We start from the raw sequence: 26,082 nt of genomic DNA on the forward strand, positions 1-26,082 counted from the left end.
TAAAAACCCGTTATTCCTTATTACCAACATGAGGAAAAGATTATGCTGATTTAAACGTCTCCACTCGGTGTGACACATTAGCAGTGGGTTTTTATTTTTTACAAATGTGAGCAAAACTTTGACAATATTCAGCTAATGTTGAAAAAACACAATTTCACAATTGCAGTGTTTCCATTAAATAAGAAATGCAATTAAAATCATGTTTGTTCACACAGTAAATCATTAAAAACACGCTGCGCCACCTTCCTCTAACCACTTCCTGCCGTCTCCTCTTCGTGGTTTCTGCCAGTAGTTACTTCCTGTAATTGGTCACATAATTTTGCAAAATAAGCCAGAACGTGTTGTGTCCATTAAGTGACTTTATTGTTGTAATTTATTTTGTTTTTCTGTCCTACGGTCAGTGGAAACGCAGATCTGACAACTCAGCCGCCTTTTTTTTTTAAAAACAGGAAACGGCTTCAGATCTCACTGGAGCGTTGAAGAGGATCAGCTCCAGAGAGGATCAGCTCCAGAGACTCGGCACAAAAACCTCCCAAACTGAGTGCAGTAAAAGGCTGAGAGTTGCGTGCGCCGGTCCAGAACACACACACAGCCACACCTGAGCTGCCTTCAATAGGCGTTATTCAGCAGCCTGACAGCCGGGACAATGGCGCCGACCGCGGCGGTCCGCTGAGGAGGAACCGACCTGCCTGAACACATCGGGCCGCCGAGGCTTTCCGTGCCGCCGTGACTTCAGGTGATATCCGGTTTCTGAGTGGATACACTCCCTTTGTCTTCACTTGCAGCTGTTTTGTAACAGGTTTGAGGTGAAATAACAAGTTGGCGAAACGCATCCGGCAGGCCTGGACTCCGGCTGACGGCGCTCAGACGGATTCCTTCAGACAGGATGAGGGAATGTTATTGCAGCATCTTTCAGCCAAACGTTTACATGTCATCGTCTTTTGTGCGCCAACTAATTCCAGCTCAGCTTTGCAGATGAAACGGTTCCGACTGCAGTGCAGGAAGCGCCACGTATCTAAACCCCAACATCCCATAAACATGAAGCAAAAACTGTTTTTCAGTAAGCCATTTAAAAAGTTTTCAGAAATAAAAAGCTCTTAGGGCCACAAATCCAGTTTACAAGTCACTCAACAATTCAACAATTCAAACAATTAAATTTACCAATATTTATCATCGATTAATACTTCTGGTGTCAAATTGGTCATAATTGGTCTCACAGAAATCATATTTACTGATTATTTTTAAATTTTTCATGATGGCCACCATGTGGTTGTTGTGAATTTGTCTGATGTTACTTCATACCCTGCAAACTTTGAACCATAGAAATCACATGTTCCCTTTTCCTGGTGCACATTTTTAGAAATGGCTGCTTTGGTTATAATAGAGATTAAATGTTTGCACTAAGATCAACATTAGTTATTGCCAGCGGTGGGCACAGCTAACTAAAAAATTTGCTTCACTAACTCTAGTTTGCTAAACAAGAATATTAGCTCCACAAATGCTAAATCTCTGAAAATAAAATGCTAGTGGAAACAAATGCTAAACTGCTAAACACCTAAAAAAAAAAGTTAGCAGAAGCTAATGCTAAACTACTCGACATAAAAATATTCAGCTAACAATAAGCACATACAAAAAAATTAGCTGAAGCTAACACTAAGCCGCTAAACAAACAAAAAATATCAGAATCTAAGCACATTACAAATTAGCAGAAGCTAACACTACACCACTATTTTATTAGTGGCTAACGCTAAACATAAAAACATATTTTGAAAATGCTAATGCTAGACTGATCCGCACATAAAATAATCAGCAGAAGCTAATGCTAACCAGCTCAGTCTGCGTTCATCTTCATTTCCTGATGGATGAGTCTGTTTAGTTTGCAGAATATTTAAAGTGGCCATATTTAGCCATTTCACTCAGAGACGCTGAACTCGTTTACCAATTTATTTCATTTACAGTTTGACAGTAAAGAGCCGTTTGTCTCTCGTTGCATGCTGGGTTTAAGCTGCATCACCAGTCGTATCCAACCAGAAGCCTTAAGGAGGAGGGAACCCCAGGAAGGACGCAGAGTGGCTGAAGGAGGACGAAGCTTTGAACTGAGGCGACTTCCAGGCTGAACTCTGACCGTACGACTCCGGAGTGGAGGGAGAAAAACGGCTGGAAAACAACAGAAATGATCCTGTTACTCTGAATTTACAACAAAGTCCTCATTTTTCAGAAGCACAAAGAATTAATACCAGATGCAAGATGTAACATCCTTCAGAAAAATATCAGTTGATCTGCTAAAATGTCTTATAAAGCTCAACAAGCAGTTTTAAATAAACATAAGGATAGATTTTGTATCCATCTGAAGTGATAATTGTGGAGATGAGAGTGAAGCGTTTCACCTGACGGTGGCTGAGTGTGCAGAGTGGGAGGTCAGTGGGTTCTGGCTGTAGGACCAGTGGGTGGCGGGTCCTGAACAAAACCAGACAAATCCACAGTTCATGAATAAAAAACAACAGATGAAGGTTCTTCAGTCCACTGAAACATCGACCCCATGAAGGAGCAGATGGTGTTAATTTACTGATTTATAGTTAGAAATTAATATTAATGTTTTTAGGAAGAGAACCTAAAAATCCCTCCACTAATTTTGGAGAAGTGCTAACTCAGCAGTGTTCTGTGGTTGTGTTGGATTTGACCCAGAACATGTTGAGCTGTTTGGGTCTGAAACCGACTCACCTGGTCGTCCCTCTGGCAGCGCCTTCATCACCGACAGTCTGGGCGCAGAAACGGGCTGAAGCAGAGTCACAGAATCGTTACCTCAGCCTCACTTCCTGCTTCCTTCATGTAAACTTCAGGGCAAGATTCACCCTAAGGCAGGGCTGTCCAAACAGCGGCCCGGGGCCATTTGTGGACCTCGGACTGATCCTGTGCGGCCCCCAACCGCAATTCAAAACTGGTGCAAATTTGGCCCCAGCTGCAGATTTGTGATCAGGGTAAAAAATGTTTTACATTTTTTAATGCAGGAAAATGTAAAGTACAATAGAAATTATTCATGGTTTTATAACCAAATTTGAACAAAACTTAAAACTAAAGTTTATCCAGAGACTTTTACTGAAAATCCAACTTTGCTGCAACAAAATCAACTTTTATTGTCTCTGAAACTCTGATAAATAGCAAATGTTTGGAAACAAAGTGACACAAATCCTGTTTTTATCGCTGAAAATAAATGTATTCAGTGAAGCCCAGAAGAAACTGAAAACCAGATGTTTTTCTTTTAATGTTTTCAGAAAACATGAAAAATCTGCTGCAGCATCTCCTGGCCAAAAGTAGTAAATTTAGAAATTTTGAGCTTTTTCTCATAAACTTTCCAGGGAAAATAAGGAAATATGCTGAAAAAATTTTTTTAAATTAATATCAGATATTTTCGAGAAAAAACATTGAAATGCCAGAGTTTTCAAATGTTGAAGATTTTCTTTTGAAAATGTAAAAGTTTTCTATAAAATTTCTGAGATGAATCATTTTTTGATGGAAATCTGCTCCTTGTCTTCTATGACGGTCCTGATCCGCTGTCATAAAAATCCCTTTTAAGTTTTGGATCTACAGAAAATATCAGGATAATTTATTTGCTCTATTCTAGGTGTTTTTTTCTGGCCTGCTATTGGTTTTGAGTTTACAATTTTTCCCCACATGCCATAAAGTTTGGACACCCCGCCCTCAGAGATGGGCTTTAACAGTGAATTAAAGTAAAGACACCCACTTTCCTGAACAGACTCCTTTCTTCCAGCTCCAGGCTTTGGCTGCTGCCACACAGGAAGGCACACTTCATTAGTTCAGCTGCTGAACGCCGCGCCGCTGTCATCACCGCTTCCTTTAACCACAAGCTTTCAGCAAAAGCAACATTTATTCTGCCCAAAGTGAGAAACCCTGAAACTCAAAGCTGGATCAGTGGAGCGAAGCAGAACGCTGTTCACGCTGAAAGCTGCAGCCTTTTGTTTCACATGTGTAGAAATTATTCTTATTCTACTGACACTAATTAAACACCAGTTATAATTTATCAGACATGAAACATGAGGTTTTATATCAAACATGGAGACAAAAACACTCACATGTTGGTGGCTGAAGCGTGACGCGGGAGGAACACGGGAGACTCGTATGGAATCTGAAGCACTAAATACAAACAGAAAATAACAATAAGACAGAAAATAGAAAACTTCTGAGGAAGATTAAAATCAGAGGTTTTGAGAAGTAAAGCGTAAATAATTCAAACTAAAGATTTAAAGTTTACGTCTGTCATGTCATGGTTCCCAAAAGTGTTTCCTATTTAGAAAAATGCTAAAGTTAAGATGCTAATGTTAGCTTAATATATGAGCTAGCAATAGCATGTTGCTTAACACTGACCTTATCAATTCAGTTTAAGTTTAGCTTACACATCAAATTTGGATAAAATGCTAAGTTTAGCTATAAAGCTAACATTAGCAATGAGGGCTATCACTAGCATGTTGACCCAAAGTCTGTTGTATGGAAATAATAATAATGTAAAACCTAAAATGCTAATCTTAGCCCATATGCTAACAGTAGCATCATTATGCTGGTGCATGCTAACATTGAGCCGCGTTAAGAGAGTCGGATTAATAAATAATGAAGAGGTGGAGAATAACAACTATGTTTGGGTTTTCTTCATCAGCTCCTCATTTATATCCGTTTATGTCTTGCCATATTTTGTTCAGTATTTATTGTTTCTTTCTGCATTTGGCTCGTTTTCAAACCCCAACAGGCCAATTAAAGTGCAAAACTATTCACACACCTTAAACTTCAGTGAATATTATTTTATTTTGGTTATTTTGATCATTTTCAGGTGAAAATAAATTTGGTTTCTCTTACAAAGTGTTGAAAAGACGTGAGTTGAGTTTTCCTCCTCTGAGCAGTTCTGCCCGGTTGGTAATGGATAAAATGATTAAAACTATTTATGCTGTTTTATTTTATTTTGTTCAAACTGGCTGCACATTCACTCATCTTTAAATGACCAAATGACATCAGAATCTGATGATAACTTTATGCAGAACATCTTAATCCTGGTACATTTATAGTCTCATAACTGACAGTAAATAACATGGAATATCTTCTGTTTTTCTTTTACGACGTTGAGTCATTAAACATTTTAATGTATTTTAGTGTTTGGGTGTAGCAAAGTTCACCTGATTTGTTTCCATGCGGGGTGTGAGGACTGCTGCCGATTTGAGACGGAGCTTTTAAACTGCAGAAAAAAGAAAATATTCATTTATTAAACCGCAAAATTATTGATTTGAATCCAACAATAAAAGGCAGTTTAGATTGAAACTTTCCACTGCAAAATGTAGTTTATATTTTAAAAACCGTCTAAAACTTTAAAACTATAATTATATTTTTCTTTTATTTGCAGCTTAAAGTATTTCTGTATAATTAAGTTTTGGTTGTTGCCTGTTGACTGAAACAGTTCAGGCATTAGTGAGTCAGGAGCGCCACCTAGTGGAGAGTGAAGCGTATTTCACTGCATTTATGTTTATTTATCTGCTCCACAAGTTTTCATTAAAATACATAGCAAATATAACAGAAATAATAAAAACATCTTGGGAATATTCAGGTGTAAAAGTAGAAAAATAACAGATGAAAGAAGGAGGATTAATAAAAATAAGAAAACTGAACATTAAGAAGAAATTTCCAGTATACAGAAAATAAAATAAATACTGCAGTTATTAAAAACAAACCCAGCTTCACAGAAATGTCTAACTAAGTTGGATAGTTTTCTAGATTCTTATTGTAGGAGACGAGTTTAAAAAATGAAACAGTATGTCTGAATATCTGCATAAAAACTGTTTTTAACATGAGTGTGTAAATGTTTAGCAGGATTTGTGGCTCCAGCAGATCAGGAGAATTTTCACTTTCAATCAAGACAAAAATCTTCTTACAGTAAATATGATCAGAATAAAAGACAAAGTAATTATCTTTTTAAATTCTGAAAATCAGGAATCCTGCACCTAATCTGATTTTCATTCATTTATGAAACTTTGCTTATTTTTTGTTGCTGAGAATATAATCTTTTTTTAATGAGGCAAACCTACCAAATTCTTTTCAAGTTTCACATCTGCAATGATTTACACACTTCTTTCTTACTTTCAACAAACCTATTTGTTGCTGAAAACATAAATAAAGTAAAGTATAATTTTGGGCCATTTTAACTTTAAAATTGACGGTAATGTTGATAATCTGAGTAATAACTCTGGATTAAACGAGCCGGCTGACCTGTGGTGCTGGAGAGACTTTTCCAGCTTAGCAATGTAAGCCCTCTGATCATTCAGCTTCCTTTAAAAACAAAACAGGAAATTAAACATCTGAAAACTGCAATGTGGTGCATGAAGCTGCAGTTTTTACTCACTTCCCCATCTGCTGCATTTCTTGCTTTATAGTGACCAACATGTCTTCTAGTTTATGGTTCTGTAAACGCAGCAAAACGGCAGAATTATCGGTTTTTGATCATCACAAGAAAAAATAAAGTCTGTAAATGTTTAAAGCTGGTGGGAAGAGCCTAAAAACAAATGCACACCACACTTTTCAGAAATTAAACAGTGGGTTATTTACAACTATCTGTTGGCTGTAAAGTGACAAAATCTCTCACCTTTTGCTTGTAGTAATTGAGCAACCTCTTCTGATGTCGGGCCTGAAACGCCACAACCTGGAAGGAAACAACGTGAAATCTGCAAGAATAACCTAAAATAATTTCATTAAACACATCTGGGGACAGTTATCACAGGATAGTTTGTAATAAATGTGGAACTGTGCAAACTTTGCTGATCTCTGTCAGATGTCTGGTTGCCACAACGCCGATGTCAGAAAACAAAGCCTTCACGTCTGAGCTGCTCTGAAAACATGAACACATGAAACCTGAAGGTGAAAACAGCAGAAACCCGAATCCATGTGGGAATAAAATGTTCTTACTTTGTCAGAAAGAGGAGAAACCTGGCACTGGCTGCTGCATATCAAACACCGGCCATGGCTGCCTGAAAGAGAGCCGCCGAACATTTCTGACAACGTTTTCATTCTGCGCCATCAGGAAAAAACCCAACCTAACATGCAGAGTCCTGATATTTACTGTACATCCAACACTGGAAGGAGTTTTATCAGGGCCTTTGTAGACAGAAAAAGGAGTAAATTTCCACCAAAAAGTTCTTGAAAAAATTTCTAAAAGTTTTCAACATTTCTGAAATTCAGAAATGTCCAAGTTTTTTTTTTTTATATAGAAAATGTCTGATTGATATCAGTCTAAAAAAATTATTTTTTTTCCTAGAAAATTTCCAGTTTTTTAAAATTCTTCTAAAACATTCAGGGGTTTTTTGGCAGAAATGTCCTACTTTTCTTACAATGGCTTTAATACGCCGCAGAAGATTCTAGTCTTCAGTGTCTTTTGGGTTTGATTGTGTAAATTTATTTTCAGAAATAATTGGTGTCACTTTGTTTCCACATGTTTGCTATATTTAGCCAAGTTTCAGAGACAATAACAGCTGATTTTGTTGCAGCAAAGTTGGTTTTTCAGTAAAAGTCTGTGGATAAACTTGGTTTTATCTTTTGTTAAAACTTTGTTATAAAACCATGAATACTTTCCGCTGTACTTTACTTTCTCCTGTGTAGGAAAATTGTGTTGATAACAGTTTTTACCCTGACTACAAATTAAAAGTCTCCATCTGCATCTACAGGCCAAATTTGTATCAGTTTGATTTGTAGTTGGGGGCCGCACAGAATCAGTCCAACGGCCACAAATGGCCCCTGAGCCGCACTTTGGACACCCCTGCGTTAAGATAAAGTGATGCTGAGAAAGACACCCAGAGAACCAAAATGAATAGTTTGGGTTTATCAGAGTGAATAAAGCAGAAGCTCCATCAGTGATTCCTGTTTTTAGATGTTTCATGAAAAAAGCTGAAATATTTCTTCTCCTAAATAAATAAATGCTGTTCGATAAGATTTGTTTAGTAAGGAAAAGACAAAAACAAAGAACAGATCTCAATAGAAAATGTGTTTCTGCAGTTCCGCTGTGTGACCAGCAGATGTTGCTGTCCGCTCAGACTTTACTGAATCATTTAGGCTTCTTAGTAAAAGTTTAGGGACAAAATAATACCATAAAAACCCAAACTTTGATTTGCTGTGGATTTTCTCCAGTGTATAAAGATAAAATGATGCATATATATTTAAGATCTTTGGTAGAGAGAACTACGCTGTCTGTAGAAAAACCAAGCCTCATTCAGGATTTCTCAAACTGTGGTTCGCGGACCACTGGTGGTCCGCATGGAAACGACTGTTTATTTGCTACAGTTAGCTTACCAAAGGATTGCATTTAAAAACAATAATGAATAAGAGGTTGAAGACCAGCTAACTCACAAGAAAAGCTGAAGTTACGGTGGAAAGAAAACAGCCAGGATTACTGATGATCGGAGGAATTCATGTCTGCAGGAATATGTTTCAGTTTCAGGGGAAACACTGAAATCTGATTAGTTTACAACGCTATTGTGATACACAGCATTTTAAAAAACTGGATGATAAAGTCTTCAGTCTGGTGCTTTGGTCTCTACTAAACCTTTTTTGAAAAATAATCTTGTTTATAGACACTAAAAAATTCATTATATTTGTTGTTTTGTTTATTTATTTTGAATATTTAAAATGTCTCCCAGCTACAGTGTTAAATGATAACATTTAAAGTTTATTGTTCTTTGAGAATGTGTTTTTGCATTATTATGGAATTACTATTGTAAAACTTAAACATGGTCTAAAAGCAACAATATTATTGTTTATAAATTGTTTATCGTCCAACCTGTTATTATGACAGCCATTTTCATTAGGATAAACAAAGAAGACAACAATAATAAGTGTGTTAAGAGACGAATATTTTTATTTAAAGTTGTATATATTAAGATGTTGTGTTATTGTGGAGGTCTGTGTGTCTTTGTTAAATGGCTGGAAAAGTTTGAAAACACTGTTAAAGATGGATATGTGAACCATTTTAACTGATTCCCCCTAAAATAGTCTGGAAAAGTGTTTTAAGATTCATTGATCTGCTTCACCATGATGCATCCACCACCATGTTTCACACTAGGTAACTGTTCTGAGGTCCGAAAACTTCAATTTAACTCATCTAAACTTGTGATTTGACTCTGTGACCAAACTGCCTAATTGTCTTCATCTTAATCCAGCCAGAATTACAGTATGTACATCAACTGCTGACATCAATCATTAAAAGCCTGAAAGGGGATGCAAACTTTTGACCAGACTGGCAGGGTCATGAAAAGCAAAGTGTAAGTACTGGAGGTGTTTTCTACCTTTCTGATAGCAGACACTGCAGATGACATGGCCGCAGGACGTCACTGCCAGTTTGCGCTCAGGACTTGGGCAAAGAAAGCAGGAATTGCAGCAGACCCAGTAGGACATTTGAAGACCTGATATTGAATAAAATTAATGAAAAATCATTTTAGTTGTTATTGCTTTTATTTGTTGTCGCACTTATTGTTTCAGGCTACGTTAATGAGAGCGGAACATTTAAAAATAATCAGCTAATGTTCAGATTGTTTCTAGGTGAAGCTAAATGCTAAGTTAGCATAACGCTGGCTAACATAACAACATAATACAACAAAAATAGTTATCAGTAAATATATTTAAGACTAGTTACCAGCCAGATGTTTATCAGTTTGTGAAATAAAAACCCTACTGGATCCTTCAGTTTAACTGTTCCATCCTTCCTGTTTTAACTTTCATTCAACAGGAAGTTCCTCGTCGTCTTCTTCTTCTTCTTCTGCTGCAGTGAAGCTAATTAGCATCGTTAGCATAATTAGGAAGTCCGTTAGTAGCTAGCTCATTAAAACTGTTACCATTCTTATCGGAAAACGCTTTTATCCCCACCTTTGGGTGAGTAGCTAAGTAATATTAGATAAAATGTGTTCAATTAGCGTGTATTTTATATTTATCAGGTATTTCGCTGTTAAATGTTTTAAATTTGGTCTCGGTGTAAATTAGATGCATTAGCTCACCGTTAGCCGCAGCAGCGTGGATTCAACTAGAAGGCTATGTGGCTATTTAAAGGACTAATGCAGTTCTGTTCAGACGTTTGCATGCAACCAACACGAATCGAATGTGTATCGTTTATTTTTTACCATATTATTAGAAATTCTGGGCTTATAAGTTCTAATTATTTGTTTTTGAACAGTTCTTTTTCATAACGGTCTGATCTGGTGATACACTGCAAGGCATTTGCAGAACGAGTTTGAATTACTACTGGCATTTCACTTCATCAGCGATTCCTGGTGAGGTAAGCAAACCTCGCTGGCAAGCATGGTAGTGGCTGCATTATGCTGTGTGTTTCTTTTCCTACAAGTGATCCTGGTGCTTTGGACAAAGTGTGTTTAATACTAAAGTCGGAGGACAACTTCTTAATTCACTAACCTTTACTCATATCAAGTATGAGATGGTGAAATTAAGAAAGGAACCTTTTTTAATCGCAGCAACGCTAAACTAGGGGTGTCCAAAGTGCGGCCCAGGGGCCATTTGTGGCACCCAACTTCAGTTAGAAATGATTCAAATTTGGCCTGTAGATGCAGACGAAGACTTTTAATTTGTAATGAAGGTAAAAATTGTTACCAACATAACTTTCTTACACAGAAGAATTCTGTTTAACAGAAAGTATTCATGTTTTTACAACCAAGTTTATCCAGAGACTTTTAGTGAAAAACCAATGTTGCTGCAGCAAAATCAGCTTTTATCCTTTCTGAAACTTGGCTAAATATAACAAATGCTTGGAAACAAAGTGACACAAATCCTGTTTTTATCACTGAAAATGAATTTATTTAGTTGAGCCCAAAAGAAACTGAAAACTAGATGGTTTTCTTCTAATACAGCAAACATGCAGAATCTGCTACAGTATTAGGGCCAGTGGAGAAAAAAAAGTAGTAAACTTCTGCCTAAAAATCTCAGAAACTTTGCAGAAAAAAATAAAAATTTTAGATCAATAGCAGAAATCTGTTTACTATTCTTTTTGGTAATTTCTGAATTTCAAATGTCCAGATATTTCTTTTGAAAATGTCAAAGTTTTCTGGAAAATTTCTGAGATTAATCACAAAATTTCAGAGTTTTTATCAGAAATTTACTCTTTTTTTCTATCTGCAAAGGCCCTAATAAACTGTTGTAAAACTCCCTTTAATTTTGGGATCTGTGATAAACATCAGGATACTTCATTTACTCAATTGTCTGTTGATTTTTTATCCTGCGGTTACTTTTGAGTTTACAGTTTTGGCCCAAATGGCAAAAAGTTTATACACCTGTGTATTTTATATTCAAAAGTCCTGTGAAATGAAGCATTTTAAAAAAAAGAGAGAAACATTTAATTTGTTAAACCTTCCTTTATTTTTCAGGCTTTCTTTTATTATCCGTGCAGAGTTGTGAATCAGGTCAGATATCATGTTTAATTATTGTTTCCCAGTCCTGACACGATGTTTGTGGCGTACAGATCGGGGAGACGGCGACATCAGACCAGTTTCTTGGCGATGAAAAAGTCTTGGAGTCGTTTGATCTGCCAGAAACCAACAGAGAGCAGGATGCCGGTTTGGATCACCGCCCACCACAACACCTTGCTGTTGGTTTCCTCACTGATCTGACGGAAAATCTCCTCTTTTTCCTGAATCAAGACAAAGACCCAGACATCCAGATCAGTTTAGGTGTTTCCTTGTCATTCCTGGTGAATGTGAGGTAGATGTACCCGGTTGTACTCCTGCTGCCTGGTGATGTACGTCATCTGGCTGGTCAGGTGTTGCAGATTGCTCTCCAGAATCTGCAGGTTGTCTTTGGTCCGGTCCATGTTGGGATCTACCCAGTGCTCTCCCATCTGAACGTCTAAATGCAGCTTCTGTGGAACAAAGTGGTGAAAACCCCCAGAGTGCATTGCTCTTCTGTTCGGTTTGTGATTATTGTCTGTGTTTCTCCGCAGGTCTCACCAGCCTTTCTCCAGCGAACACAGAGAACCTGGTGGAGTTGGTTTGGAAGCACAGGTGGTGCTGGCCGGAGGCGTGAGCTGTGAAGGTGAATTTACCAAATACTCCGTAGCGTTTGGACAACTGAACCTGAAGGGGGAAGAAAATAAACGTAAATCAGGGGTGTCCAAACTTTTTGCCATGTGGGCCAAAATTGTAGATTCAAAAGTAATCACAGTCCAAAACACCCAGCCTGAAATCAAGCAAATAAGGAGTAATAATAATAATGAGATTAACTAAATTTAAACCAAAAACTCTGACATTTTGTGATTCATCTCATAAATTTTGTAAAAAGATTTTCAACATTTCAAATTTAAAAATTTTGAAGGTTTTTTGTAGGATATTTCTGAGATCATTTTAAAAATGTCTGATTTTTTTTGCCAGAAATTTACTAAGTTTTTTTCTCCACTGGTCCTAATACGCTGTAGCAGATCCTGCATGTTTGCTGTATTAGTAGAAAAACATCTGGTTTTCAGTTTCTATTGGGCTCAACTGACTACATTTATGTTCAGTGATAAAAACAGGATTTGTGTCACTTTGTTTCCAAACGTTTACTATATTTATCAAAGTTTCAGGAAGGATAAAAGCTGATTTTGTTGCAGCAACGTTGGTTTCTCAGTAAAAGTCTCTGAATTAACGTGGTTAAAACTTTGCTATAAAACCATGAATACTTTCTGCTGTTCTTTACATTTTCCTGTGCAAATAAATATGTTGGTAACAATTTTTGCCCTGATTATAAATTAAACGCTTCCATCTGCGTCTACGGGCCAAATTTGTAACATTTTTGATTTATAATTGGGGGGCCGCACAGAATCAGTCCAAGGGCCACAAATGGCCCCCGAGCCACACTTTGTACATCTGACTTAAATTACTTATTTATGCGTAGCTTTTCTTTGAAACACCTTGTGACTGGAACGTTTTCCCTGAAAATGTTCTCTGGTTGCTCAGAATCAGATCTAGCAGCTGTTATTTGTGTTTCAACACCAGTGAGGATTTCCTGCGTACTTCCTGGTTTGGGTCTCTGACGGTAACCGTGACGCCAAGGTGAGGCGAGTGGCTGAACGACGTGACGTCCCACGGCTCCAGGAAGAAGTTTCCTGCAGGTGGGAGACACACAGCAGCTCAGCTTCATCCGGTCGGAAACCCCAATAAAAACCTGCCTGGGTTTTAGATATTTAAATTCACTGCTTAGACTTTAAATACTGTATGTCTGGATAGAAGGATACATTTGTGCTGCAGATGTGAAAAAACAGAAATAAAACCAAAATGTATATTTTTATTTACAGAATTTAGAGAAATTGGATTTATTTGATTAATTTTACTGTTTTAAGGGTGTTGAAAGTGGGGGCCGGGGCCATTCGCGCCCCCTGGACTGATTTTTTGGGGGGGACCAGAAATGCCATATTAAACACAAAGTGATCATGTGGTTTCTTCCTGTCGTCATGGTAACTGGATCACTGACTTGTACTCTAAAGAACAACTTGGTGAACAAAACCTGCTTTTAATCGCTGTTTTAAAACTAATTTCCAACGTAAACGGACCTGGACTCTGTTTGTAATCCTGAGAAAACAATAAACAAAATGGATGCCTTACTTTTAACAAGGAAAACACACAAAACCATTTAAGGTAAAATCCTGTTCCTACAGAAAATCTGATGACTTTTATTTGATTAATTAAATCTGTTTGTTGTTGAGAAGAGAGAAAAAAATCACATTCTTGATCATTTTAGTTTCTAAAAGTATTTTTGTGGCCCAGACTTTGTTGTAAATTATATTAATTCTTCAGAATTATTGTAGATGATGATGGTTGTTGGCAGTAAAGATCTGCTGTAGCAGTCTGTATTGCAGTGAATTTGAAGAAGCCTCTGACTGAAGATGCTTTGTTTTTCTAAAACGTTCAGGGTGGTTTTCTTGACTTTATGTAAAACATAAATCCTTATTTAGTTCCTCTCCTCTGATTTATGATTTCATTAAAAGCGAGTGATTTCACTCTGAATAACTAAATATTGTTTCTCTATAGATGTCAGTGTGGGAAATGATTGTTAGGCTCATTTTTGGAGCAGAAACAGCTGAAAATCTTTTTTTAATCTCAGATTAAAGCGGTTTGGAGGATTTGGTGTGCGTGCCTCACCTGTCACCAAGGTGTCCTCAGGAATCTCCTCTATGATGCATTTTTGCTCCTTCTCTCCCAGAACGAAGTACATGGCAGTGGCCGGCGGCAGGCAGCCCAGGAGCAGGAGAATGACCCGATGGAAATCCATCCTGAATTCTGCAGAGTTTCACCGTTCAGACTGAGGAACGTCGTCAGTGTGGTGAGTTTACAGCCCAGAGGCGGTTTGAGCCTGAGAAACCTGCAGCTGCTGCGCACTGTGACCAGTCTTTATCGCTGCCTGTGATTGGTTGATCTGAGAGCCAATAGAAAAGCTGCAGCACACATTCAAATGTCTGAAGCTCATCATGGATCCTGGGGCTAAAACAAATTATTTAGCAGCACATACATTTTATGATGCACCACTCTGAGACTTCAATCTAGTTTTTCTCTGGACTCATTTATAGATTTATTTATAGATGAACATGTTTCCATGTACACACTTCTTATTTTATTTATTCAGCCATTTATTTACATTTAATCATATTTAAATTATATTTAATTGCATATTAATTAGTAGTTTTCTCTTAGGGATCAATATTCTATTTTCTATTCAGACTGCAGAGTCAGAAATAATAACTGAGGTCATTTTACTGAATTTGACTCTAATTACATGAACTTTTCTGTTTCATGTCATCTTTATATCCATTTGATTATTTACTTGTATTTTTTCCAAACGGAAGCAGTTAGCTTATAGTTCAGCAACAAATCAATCACAGTCAGAATGAATAACAATAAAAACTCATTTCATTTTTTACTTTCCCACTTTATTAACTTTAGTAGCTGCATCTGTTACAATTTTTTACTGTGTCATATAAAACTGTTTTAGATTTGTCTCAGTAACGTAGAGGAATACAGTTTCTAACGTTCAGATTCGTTATGCTGTACAGAACAGGTTAAAATCCTGTCAATAAATATAAACAACAGAAACACAGAATGTCTGTAAAACATGGCAGCTCTGTCTGGGTTCATTTTGGGTCAAATCTTATTTAACAGGGTTTAAATTTTTGTCTTCCTGTCGGCCGGTTTGATCATGAAAACTGAAGCGGTGTCTACTGGCTTGTTTGCCAGAACTACACCCGTTTGGAGCTGAAACCGATCTTTAACCTGACACGGATCCGACCCGGTTGATCCACGAACAGACTGGGATTAAACCGCGGACCGTTTGTGGTTCTTGGAGCGTCTGCGCCCGGTCCTTCCTTTCCTGGTTTTCTTCTCCTTCCTCCTCCTCCTCTCCTTCCTCTCCCTCCTGTCCTTGCCTAGTCATAAGCAGTTGTCCGGGAAGCACTTCCTCTCCTCGTCCAGCAGGGGGCAGGCCGCTCCGTTGTTGGCCGGGTGCATGATGACGTAGCGGGTGCGGTGCTGCACACCTGAGTCGCCACACTTCCCTTTGCACAAACCCCAGGGCGACCAGGGGGACACTTCGCAGTCCAGAGGGGTATCTGCAGAGGCAGAGGGGCAATAAACACATGAAACACCCCAAACATCGTCCCCACAACGCGTTCACTCAAAGAAAAGAACAATGTCTGAGAAAACATCAACCTTACAGCTGATATTGGAGTGAGAAAAAGCAAATGGAGCAACAAAATGTAGTTGCAGAATCAAACTGCCGGATGATAAACGATAATATTGTTGTTTTAACACAATTTTGAAGTAACGGCATAATAATTTAAGAACACATTCAGAAAAATGAATAAACTTTAACTTAAAGTAGAAGAATAATATCAGCCTTCATTGTCCTGCAAAGTGGAAACTCAGACGTTACAGATATATATGATAACAAATGTTACTGGACGATAAATTGGGCCAGAAATTATTACGATAAACGATAATATTGTTACTTTCAGACAATTTTCAAATAAAAGTAAGAACACATCAGAGATCAATAAATGTAAATTATAATGAACATTTAACGCTAGACCTGGAAGATTTTAAATATACAAAATAAACAAAACAACAATAACAAATAAAATAAATTACGAATCTCTGTAAACAAAATGATTCCTCAAAAATAATTTAGTTGTGACCAAAACACCAGACTGAAACTTTATCATTCAGTTTTTGGTTGATAGAAAAAAACGCTAAATTACGTAAATTATTGAGTTTGTTTTAATTGATCGTGTGATTAATTGATTTATTGCTTGTTGCGACAGGCCAATGCACCGATTGCAGTTTTCTGGCTGATTACCAATCTTTAAAAAGCCTGACCGTCTCCGATTTTGGATGATAACTGATTTCTTTATCTGAAATGTTTCTAATTTTGGCTGGAAAGTTGCTGAGTTGGCAGCAGTGGGGTGAATGTCGTTAACTACAACCAGTAAAATGAATCATAAACTAAATCATCCTTCAAAACAAGGTTTGGTTGAGACCAAAGCACCAGACTGAAAACTTTGATCATCCCGTTTTTGGTAGGAAGAGAGAAACGATAAATGGAAATAATCCGTTTTAATTTATGGTGCGTTGAAATGATATTACTGCGATAATCCCCGGCCTCTTATGACTGGCAGTGATCGAGCTGCTTGATTTCACCTTCATTCGTTGATGAAAGTGATGGAAAAACGTCTGTTTTCGTCATTTCTTCTGCCTGTAAACTGGAGGAAAGGCCTCACATAGAGCCTGCTTTTGGTTTTGTGCTCCGCTCTGCTGCCTGATGCGACCAGGTTTCCCGCTGATTCATATCGCAGTCGTGGGTTAGAGTGGAAAAGCAGAAGGCCTGGAGGCGGGCGGAAGCTGCTGAGTTTAACATTTCCTTCATGCAAAGCAGCAGGATGAGCTGATAAAATACTGCAGAGATGCAAACCGACGGGCTTTATGTCTCTGATAAAGCCGGTGCAGGTCAAAGGTCATGTTTTAGGAATGACGTTAGCAGAGATGCTACGGACGAGTGGCAGTGAAGGATAAACAGACGGATGGAGCCCTGGGAATCGGGGCAGGAAACCCCAACGACTTCTTGGACGCTGTGTTGTTTGTTGTTGTGTTGTCATGGGAACCGGCTTGTATTTAGTGATGCTGACTCAAACCTTCTGTGTCACAGTGAACTATAAAACCGGTTCAGGTCCATTTGGAGGTTCTGAGTTTGGTTTCAGATGTTTTTACTCTTTTTACCAACTTGTTCCTCTATAATTGACTCTTAATGGCCGCCATGTGTCAGCAGAGCAGATGGCGACTGGTCCGGTTCAACCTGTGCACCGTCATCTCTGCTGTAAATAATTAGTCCAGCCGTCGTTTTTATCCACCGGAGAGCAGATGTGGCCGCAATGCCCCCCTCTCTGCTGGATTCTCAGGTTTCTGCTGGCATGTGATTGGGTTTCAGAGCCTGAAATGTTTTCCAAATGCTTGCATGAGTCAGAACGGCCAGGAGCCGAGGCTGGGTTTGGGTTTTTACATTTTTGTTTATTTGGGTTTAAAATATTTCTATACTAATCCCTCAGGTTGCATGTTTTTCATATTTGGCACTTGAAATTTAGGATGACGGACATTTGTCAAGATGGCCGCCCTTTAAAGCCTTTTTAAACCAATTATTTCCATAAAATGTTACAAATTTTCATGACTTTGATTAACTTTTGGTCACATCACCTTCTTTTAACTTTGGTTATCCCATTTCTGCAACTTTACAGTAATAATATGTAGCAAAATCTTTGCAAGTCTCAGACCAGTCAGAGATAAGAGATAAAACCAGAGACAATTAGCATTAATGGCTACCATTAATGTTAGCATTAATGGTTAGCGTTAAGGTTAGCATTAATGGTTAGCATTAATGGTTAGAGTTAATGGTTAATGTTAATGTTAGCATTAATGGTTAGAGTTAATGTTAGCGTTAGCTTATGCTTTTTTATGTGTTTAGTGGTTTAGCTTTAGCTTTTGGTCATTTTTGATGTACTATGTTGTTTAGCATTAGCTTCCCCTATTTCTTTCATATTTAGCAGTTTAGTTTTAGCATCTGCTAATTTTTGAATTTAGTGGTTTAGCATTAGCTAAGATTCTTGTTTAGCAACATAGTGGATATATAAATAATATATTTATAATATAAATAATTGGTTTATATTTTTACCATATGCAGAAATGGCTTCCACTACATTTTACCTAATAAATCTCCATAAATGTGTTTAAAGCATCAGAGGAATATTCGGTCTTACTGATCAGCTTGTCTTCGATCTCGTTCCCCGTTGGCAGCAGGTTGGACTGCGTGGGCTCCAGCGGCAGGCTGATGATTTGATTCGTTTTCTTGATTTTTGTCAGCGTGACCTTGGCGATCGGCGGTAAATGCTTCAGGCGGGGATAGAAGAAGGAGTTGGCCGGGTGGCTCGGGAAGGACGAGGTGATCTGGGCAAAATGACACAGGATGAATCCCAGAGGTGTTTTCGTCAGTTGGGCCAAAAATGTAAACTCAAAAGTAATCACAGGCCAAAACGACCAACTTAAAATCAAGCAAATAAATTATCCAGATATTTAGAGTAGAACCAAAACTTGAAAGAGATTCTTTCAAGAAGAAAAGGAGTAAATTTCCACCGAAAACTCAGAAATTTCGTGATTAATCTCAGAAATGTTATAGAAAACTTTTCAAAATAAAATTTTCAGCATTGACATTTTTCAGAATTTTCCAAATTATTCAGAATAATTCAGAAATTGTTCTGAATTCAAAACTTCAGAATAATAGAAATTTTGTAGAAAAATTTCTATTATTAATTTAAAGTGTGTATTTTTTTTAGAAACTTTCTGAGTTTTTTGGCAGAAGTTTACTCCTTTTCCTTCCCTCCATTGGCCCTGAGATGCTGCAGCAGATTTTTCATGTTTGCTGTAAAGCATCTAGTTTTCAGTTTCTTTTGGGCTTGATTGAATAAATTTGTTTTCAGTAATAAAAACAGGGTTTGGGTCTCTTTGTTTCAATATTTATTTAAGTTTAAGAAAGAATAAAAGCTGATTTTGTTGCAGCAAAGTTGGCTTTTCAGTAAAAGACTCTGATTAAACTTGGTTTTAGTTTTTCTTAAAACTTGGTTATAAAAACACAAATACTTTGTGTTGTACTTTATGTTTTCCTGTGTCAAGAAATTATGTGGTAACTATTTTTACCTTCATTACAAATTAAAAGTCTCCAAATTTGTATCAGTTTTGAATTGCAGTTGGGGACCGCACAAAGTCAGTTCAAGGGCCACAAATGGCCCTGGGCCGCTCTTTGGACACCCCTGCCCTGTCCTGATATTTTAGTCTGTAGTTTTCACCAAAGCAGAATAAGAAGCCGCAGAAGTTAAGTGAGACGGCGTCTGATGGATGCGCCGCTGCTCTCGGCTCACCTGCGTGATTCTGTCCTGCGGGATCGTCTCAAAGTTTGGGGAGGAGAAGGTGAATCCGCTGTCCGTTCCCGCGTCGTACGGAAACAGCTCCAGCGTCACTTTGTCCTTCCAGCGGTCGCCGTCACACAGATCCACGCCGTCCACGCCCACGAACCAGTCCGGGCTCGGAACCAGCCGCACCATGAACGACAGCTGCCACAGAAAGAGGTGAGGGCGCAAAGTGGAGCAACAAAACAACGACCGACATCACAGCTGGGCTCAGCTCTGGTTTCAACCGTTTCAGTTTGGATTTTCTGAGAAAGGAGCCACAGAATGGAACCGGTGGTCCAGTAACCTCCAGTTTTGGATCCGGCCGCATGTTAAAGTCTCATTCTGCAGCGGCAGCGGCGTGCAAACAGCTGGACAAGAACGGCGCTGGGAAGACATTTATAACCGGAAGACTCCAGTCTGCAGTTCTTTAGAGGGATCCCAGTCCTCCCAGTTCGAATCGATTCAAAATGATCCAAAATCTAATTTAACCTGCTTAACTATTTAAAATTGTATTTTGAATTATTCTTATAATTCAAATCTAGGCAGCTGGACTAGTCTGGACTTTGACTAGGCCATTCTGACCCATCCCATAGCATCTCTGCCTGGTTGTCCAGAACCAGAACAGCTGCAGATGAAGGCCCCGTTTCAAGGCCCTGTGAAACTTTCATTTTCACTAGAAATGGTTGTGGTGTAAACGGCCTAAATGACACTCAACTGGACTTTGGTTCTGAATTAGGAGACTGCTCTAGATTTCATTTAGGTTTATTGGAATAAAGAAGACTAAACATAAGTATAAACCACTTTTTAGTATAACGTAATGCAGATTAATTGATGGTGTGCTCAGTGGCAGCCATGTTGCCTTGCAGGAAATTGATAATTGATGATGCAGACTGGGAGTGTCAAACTCCACACCTGGAGGGACGCTGCCCTGCAGCTTTTAGATGAGCCTCTGCGGCAGCACCTGAACAGAATAATTAGGTCATTAAGGCTCTGAGACCTGAGCTACACAAGGAGGAGGTGATGAAGTCGTTTCTTTCCAGTGTTTTGTACCTGTGGCACAAATAAAACCTGCAGGACAGCGGCTGGAGGCCTGGAGTTTGACTCCCCTGCTTTATGCTTAGCGCTAGCTTACGCAATGTTGTTTATGTTCTGCGGTTTAGCTTTAGCTTGTGGTAATTTGTGTTTCTAGTGGTTTAGCATTAGCTTCTGCTAATTCTTTTCTATTCAGGGTTTTAACCCTCCTGTTATGTTCCGGGTCAAATTGACCCGTTTTAAAATTTACAAATAAAAAAAAAAAAATAGAAGCATTTTTTTTTTTGCATGAAACGTTTTCTATTTGTCTTAATAGGTGCACTCTAGACATAAGTTGAAAATTTATTCATTTTACACATTTGTACCAAACCCTAGGTCTACTTTTTACATCGATACTGTTCGGGTCAATTTGACCCGGCAGTCAGGTTAAAGTGCAAAAAAAGATTTTAAAATGTCCAATTCTATATGTTTCCTTGCAGTTATGAACCATATTTCACCACACACACACTCACACACAAACACACGCAACCACACACACACAAGCCCACTTTCTCACTACTCTCTTTACTTCACTAGGAAACTGCGAGAAAGCAGGTGTTCACACAACTTTTGACGGGAATCTTTTCTGTTCCTGTGGACAAACTCCACCCACTCTGAGTGACACTCAGCAGAAGTGGAGGAAAACATAAAAACTCTCTGCATCACTCATTTATCTTGATTTTAATCAGCGGGTCAATTTGACCCAGAACAGTATGTGTGTCTCAAGTTCAATTATAAAGATCACCCTTTGGTAAAAAAAAAAAAAGTATAATATAAAATAATTTACCAAAGGTCAACTTCAAGGAAATTATTGTTTTTTTGTGTCTAGGTTTTTTTTCAGTGGACATTAAAAATCTAAATTCCATTTTTTATGTCCAAATGAGTAAATGAGCAGGTTGTCGTCATTGATCCTTAATTTCTGAGAAATAATAAAACATCATTGCACAAATATTGATTGAAATGGTTAGTATTGGAGTTAATAATCAGATACAAAAATGTTTTGGAGGAATTTTTTGGTTTCTGACACTATTGCATGATTAAACACTCCCTGGGTCAAATTGACCCACGAACATTTTTGCTGTACCCTAGAAACGAACATAACAGGAGGGTTAATAAAGTCCCACCATTAGTCTATAATTATGTTCATTTTTAAAATTAGGAAGAAATATGCAAAAAAGATTTTTTTTGTTTCTGTTGAACAAAGCAGAAATCAGGATGTTACATTGAGTATTTCCTCGGTAAATGTTTGCTGTGAAATTCTTGGGCACTGCTAAAGTCATCCTGACACCAGCTTGCTGTGTTTGCTGACCCGTCGGGTGAAGGGTTCTCACGCACTCGGTGACCAGCCTGAAAGCCGACGGTTGTGGGGAGACTTACATAGGAGTGCCTGGCAAACACCTCAAACTCGGCGTCCATCTGGCCCGAGCCTCCCACGACAGCAGGAGCGGAGAGGATCCCATAAACGCTCTGGATCCGCTCGCCGGCCGTCTCCACTTCCTTCATGATCGTCCAGGCCTCGCCTTTTTCTGCAAACTCCCTCACTCCGTTGCTGGCAAACTCATTACTTTGCCACATGTGGTAGTCGGAGCTGTGGGTCACCCCTGGAGCGCAGAGAGGAGGAAACTGAGGATTTGTATAATTGGTGCAACAAGTTTAGACTTTATGTACATCCATAAAGGTCAATGAATAAACTGTTTCTGCTGTTTTAATAATAAATTAATGCCTAAAAATCAATAAAATTTTATTTGTATAGCACATTTCAAAGTGCTTTACATCATAAACACAAAGTCATGCAACATAGAATCAACAATCAAAACATTACATTAAGTCGTAAAATTTGTAATTGATCATGTTTCAGATGCGACTCTAAACAAGTAGGTGTTTAATCGAGATTTAAAGGAAGTCAGTGTTTCAGCTGTTTTACAGTTTTTTGAAAGTTTGTTCCAGATTTGTGGTGCATAGAAGCTGAATGCTGCTTCAGGCCTTAAAATGTCTTTCATTAGTTTTAAAAAATGTAATTTGGCCTTAAATACGTTAATCACGGGACTTTTGTTTGGCTAAGGCTAACGTGTGAGTAGCAATAAGCTACCACTAACTAGCTGCTAATTTACCTTTGCTAGTTAATTAGCTTTTCTTCAAATTTCTTGACAGCTGGCTGGATGACGGTTGTCTTTGCGACTGTCTCACTTCTGTTGCCAAACCATATGAGGCTAGATGATTTCTGTGACAATAAAGCGTCTTAAATTTGATTTCCTGAGACCTGCAGATACCTGAACTCAAATTATTTTCTTCTGGACTTTTCAGTTTTCATATTTGATGCCAGTAATCATCAGAGTGTGGAGTATGTTTTTACCGATCAGGTTGGACCACTGTGCAGGCGGGCGGTAGACAGGATACTGCTTAGGAAAAGCTGCCTGGGTCCATTTCCCTGTGAAGGTGAGGCTGTAGTGGGCTGTTTCTGACGCCGTGCACATGGGGACGTCCGTTGGGACCGGCATCGACCCAACGGCGGGGAGGAGAGCTAGCATCAGGACAAGCAGGTGACGTAGAGCGTCAGAGAAGGAGGGAGTCTTCCTGCTGGCTTCCATGATGGGTTCGGGTTGGAGATGGAGTGATGGTCTGAAAAATACAAAACACTTAGTGGAGAAAACGCCTTTCACTCTAACTCAGACGCATTGGCTCTTATTGCTGCTGTTTCACAAATTCAGTGGCACCTAAAGAGAAGGGATTTTGTTTTTGATGTTGAGTTTGTGTTTTTATGCGTTCTGTGAAGTGAAATAGACCAGTGCCTTTCAGTTCTTACTAAACCAATCAAAGCTTTCCTACTCAACATAGACAGGTGAAGATCTGTACACACACCTCTACATTTCTACCTTTTACTGCTTTATTTTACTCAAACTGTCACATCAGCTTGTTGTTCTTTCTATAGTTAAGTATTCCATGAATTATGACAGCAAATAATCATACAAACATTCAGATTTCGTGTTTAATTTAATCCTGTATACACTATCTTGTTTTTGTTCCAATTCTGACTCTTAAACCTGAATAACTCAGAGACCGCCTGCTGGTGGATATTCTTCACTGGAGTCACATAAATCTCTTTCCTTACAGTAGACTGAATAGTTTCTAGAAAGTGACTGTAAATAACCGTCAAAGTGGGAACGAAATGTTTCCAGTAAGTGATGTAAGTACCAAACATCACGAACAAAGAATAATCCATTTTGTACACGTACTCGCCTGTTTCACGTCAGTCTGAACGATCCAATTCCGATTTTTCACCAAAACCAATCCAATCGTATCTGATAGTTGTCAAAGTGTCTGCAGTCAAAACTCGTTGCTGTTAGCTGGGATTTATCAGCTTCCTTCGTCTGCTGACCATCCAGTGACCGCGGCGGCAGCCATCTTTACTGCTGTGGGTGGCGTCTACGTTCTTCGTGTTGGGGTCGTAAACCGTTCACACAGAAGTCTGTTTGCAGTTGCTTTTAATTAGTAGCATGAGCAATCACGCAAAAAATAGGATTTCAGCAAGGAATCGTGACCTGCTGAGTGAACGTAGCTCATGTTAAACACAAAACACCGAGAAGCCTCTGGTTTCATCTTTCTAACACCTACTCTGCATTTCTGACTCCTTTCTCCTGCTTGTTTTACAACACTTAGCAACTTGGAACATGATCAAAGCAACTTGCCTGACATCGCTGGGGACCCGAACGTGGACATGAACAGATTTACTCACATGTCCCAACTGCCCCATTAGCGACTTTAACTTTTTACTGCCGTGGCTTCTCACGGGTAGGCGATAGCTACCGTGATAGACAACGGGTAGGCGACAGCTACTGTGATAGACAACGGGTAGGCGATAGCTACCGTGATAGACAACGGGTAGGCGACAGCTACTGTGATAGACGACGGGTAGGCAGTAGCTACCGTGATAGACGACAGGTAGGCAGTAGCTACCGTGAAAGACGACAGGTAGGCAGTAGCTACCGTGATAGACGACGGGTAGGCGACAGCTACCGTGATAGACGACGTGTAGGCAGTAGCTACCGTGATAGACGACGGGTAGGCGACAGCTACCGTGATAGACAACAGGTAGGCAGTAGCTACCGTGATAGACGACAGGTAGGCAGTAGCTACCGTGATAGACGACGGGTAGGCAGTAGCTACCGTGATAGACGACGGGTAGGCAGTAGCTACCGTGATAGACGACAGGTAGGCAGTAGCTACCATGATAGACGACAGGTAGGCGACAGCTACCGTGATAGATGACAGGTAGGCAGTAGCTACCGTGATAGACGACGGGTAGGCAGTAGCTACCGTGATAGACGACGGGTAGGCGACAGCTACCGTGATAGACGACGGGTAGGCGACAGCTACCGTGATAGACGACGGGTAGGCAGTAGCTACCGTGATAGACGACGGGTAGGCAGTAGCTACCGTGATAGACGACGGGTAGGCAGTAGCTACCGTGATAGACGACAGGTAGGCAGTAGCTACCGTGATAGACGACGGGTAGGCAGTAGCTACCGTGATAGACGACGGGTAGGCAGTAGCTACCGTGATAGACGACGGGTAGGCAGTAGCTACCGTGATAGACGACGGGTAGGCAGTAGCTACCGTGATAGACGACGGGTAGGCGATAGCTAGAGCTACGGTTCCTGTTCCCTGCTATGGGACTTTACGGTGGTTTGAAGAGAAATTTGAGTCTTCCTCCTGAACCGTGAAGGCAGTGGAGAACTTTTCAGAAAGTAGTCCTCAGCTATAATCACCTGTCAGTTTGAGAGTTCATGCGTTCAGCTAGACACAGATACATAATTACACCTTGATTCATAAAACTGCAAAGACTTTTCATCCAACAAGCAGTTTAATCTGCAACATCCATGATTTTCCTCTGATTATCTGGTTGCTTTCTGTCTCTTCTCTTACTTGGTCACCACAGAGAATCATCCATCTCCGTTTCCTTTCTGTCTCGCTCTGTTCACCTTAAGCATGCCGGTATGTTTGCATGCAGGTCTAACAGCCTCCCATCGGTAACAGACCCAGTCTTTAGTTTGATTAGGCCGTGTTAGCACCAGGTGAAGGTGAGGAGATACTCACTGGTTCCAGCAGCGGATGATTGGAGAGGAGAGCTGGAGGAGGGGCGGGGAGCAGCGGTCCTGGCTGTCGGGATGAGTGACTGCAAGGATCCAAACTCCTTTCTTGCCTATTTATGTCTTCCAGGAGGTTCGCCTCCTCCTGCTCCCTCCCTCCTCTACCCTGTGTTCCTCAGTGACGTCCCTGCCCCCTTCATGCTCCCTGACTTTGGCTCTGTCTCTTGCTCTCTGCTGCTCCGTATAATTGGACATTTTAATGGATAATGTTCCCAGCAGATTGGGGAATTTAAGCCAGTTTGCTTTGAGGCTTTTTGAGTCATTTCACAGTTTGACTTTGTCGATCTCTGAACCACAAGATAAGATCGATGAGGCTGAAAGTCTCTCATGGTCAGCTTTAGATGGGACTTCAGCAGAGGCTTTTTGGTGTTT

General features: G+C 39.4%; 3 protein-coding genes across 3 annotated transcripts; all 3 read right to left on the minus strand.

Annotated features, from left to right (window-relative positions):
- Window positions 1–1,971: 1,971 nt before the first annotated feature.
- rnf212 (ring finger protein 212) lies at window positions 1,972–7,059 on the minus strand. Its single transcript, XM_005811868.1, has 11 exons — window positions 6,958–7,059; window positions 6,806–6,880; window positions 6,638–6,694; window positions 6,398–6,456; window positions 6,265–6,324; window positions 5,181–5,239; window positions 4,092–4,152; window positions 3,743–3,785; window positions 2,722–2,776; window positions 2,388–2,457; window positions 1,972–2,157 (listed from the first exon to the last, which is right to left on the minus strand). Exons 1-11 carry the CDS (start codon window positions 7,057–7,059, stop codon window positions 2,037–2,039), a joined length of 762 nt encoding a protein of 253 aa, XP_005811925.1. The 3' UTR covers window positions 1,972–2,036.
- Window positions 7,060–11,393: 4,334 nt separating this feature from the next.
- On the minus strand, window positions 11,394–14,351 carry LOC102217050 (transmembrane emp24 domain-containing protein 11-like). Its single transcript, XM_005811869.2, has 5 exons — window positions 14,154–14,351; window positions 13,029–13,120; window positions 11,988–12,113; window positions 11,753–11,899; window positions 11,394–11,671 (listed from the first exon to the last, which is right to left on the minus strand). The coding sequence occupies exons 1-5, from the start codon at window positions 14,281–14,283 to the stop codon at window positions 11,522–11,524; spliced, it is 645 nt and encodes a 214-aa protein (XP_005811926.1). The 5' UTR covers window positions 14,284–14,351; the 3' UTR covers window positions 11,394–11,521.
- A 565-nt stretch (window positions 14,352–14,916) lies between these two features.
- Window positions 14,917–25,727, minus strand: spon2 (spondin 2). Its single transcript, XM_005811870.2, has 6 exons — window positions 25,658–25,727; window positions 22,917–23,182; window positions 21,941–22,164; window positions 19,463–19,654; window positions 18,308–18,494; window positions 14,917–15,613 (listed from the first exon to the last, which is right to left on the minus strand). The coding sequence occupies exons 2-6, from the start codon at window positions 23,149–23,151 to the stop codon at window positions 15,435–15,437; spliced, it is 1,017 nt and encodes a 338-aa protein (XP_005811927.1). The 5' UTR covers window positions 23,152–23,182; window positions 25,658–25,727; the 3' UTR covers window positions 14,917–15,434.
- Between the last annotated feature and the right edge of the window lie 355 nt (window positions 25,728–26,082).

This window comes from Xiphophorus maculatus, chromosome 23, assembly GCF_002775205.1.
Source record: "Xiphophorus maculatus strain JP 163 A chromosome 23, X_maculatus-5.0-male, whole genome shotgun sequence".
Classification (NCBI taxonomy): domain Eukaryota; kingdom Metazoa; phylum Chordata; class Actinopteri; order Cyprinodontiformes; family Poeciliidae; genus Xiphophorus; species Xiphophorus maculatus.

What these genes read in the sequence shown, in the direction of transcription:
- spon2 (XM_005811870.2), bottom strand. Translation starts at nt 23,151, where the DNA reads ATGGAAGCCAGCAGGAAGACTCCCTCCTTCTCTGACGCTCTACGTCAC. An exon ending in TGTTTGCCAGGCACTCCTAT is followed by an intron (nt 19,655 to 21,940) that starts GTAAGTCTCCCC and finishes TTTCTGTGGCAG; the next exon opens with CTGTCGTTCATGGTGCGGCT. An exon ending in GATCGAAGACAAGCTGATCA is followed by an intron (nt 15,614 to 18,307) that starts GTAAGACCGAAT and finishes CTGCCTCTGCAG; the next exon opens with ATACCCCTCTGGACTGCGAA.
- LOC102217050 (XM_005811869.2), bottom strand. Translation starts at nt 14,283, where the DNA reads ATGGATTTCCATCGGGTCATTCTCCTGCTCCTGGGCTGCCTGCCGCCG. An exon ending in TGTTCGCTGGAGAAAGGCTG is followed by an intron (nt 11,900 to 11,987) that starts GTGAGACCTGCG and finishes TTTGTTCCACAG; the next exon opens with AAGCTGCATTTAGACGTTCA. An exon ending in GGCAGCAGGAGTACAACCGG is followed by an intron (nt 11,672 to 11,752) that starts GTACATCTACCT and finishes GTCTTGATTCAG; the next exon opens with GAAAAAGAGGAGATTTTCCG.
- rnf212 (XM_005811868.1), bottom strand. Translation starts at nt 7,059, where the DNA reads ATGAAAACGTTGTCAGAAATGTTCGGCGGCTCTCTTTCAGGCAGCCAT. An exon ending in TCAATTACTACAAGCAAAAG is followed by an intron (nt 6,457 to 6,637) that starts GTGAGAGATTTT and finishes CTGCGTTTACAG; the next exon opens with AACCATAAACTAGAAGACAT. An exon ending in AAAGGAGTCTGTTCAGGAAA is followed by an intron (nt 2,777 to 3,742) that starts GTGGGTGTCTTT and finishes ACTCTGCTTCAG; the next exon opens with CCCGTTTCTGCGCCCAGACT.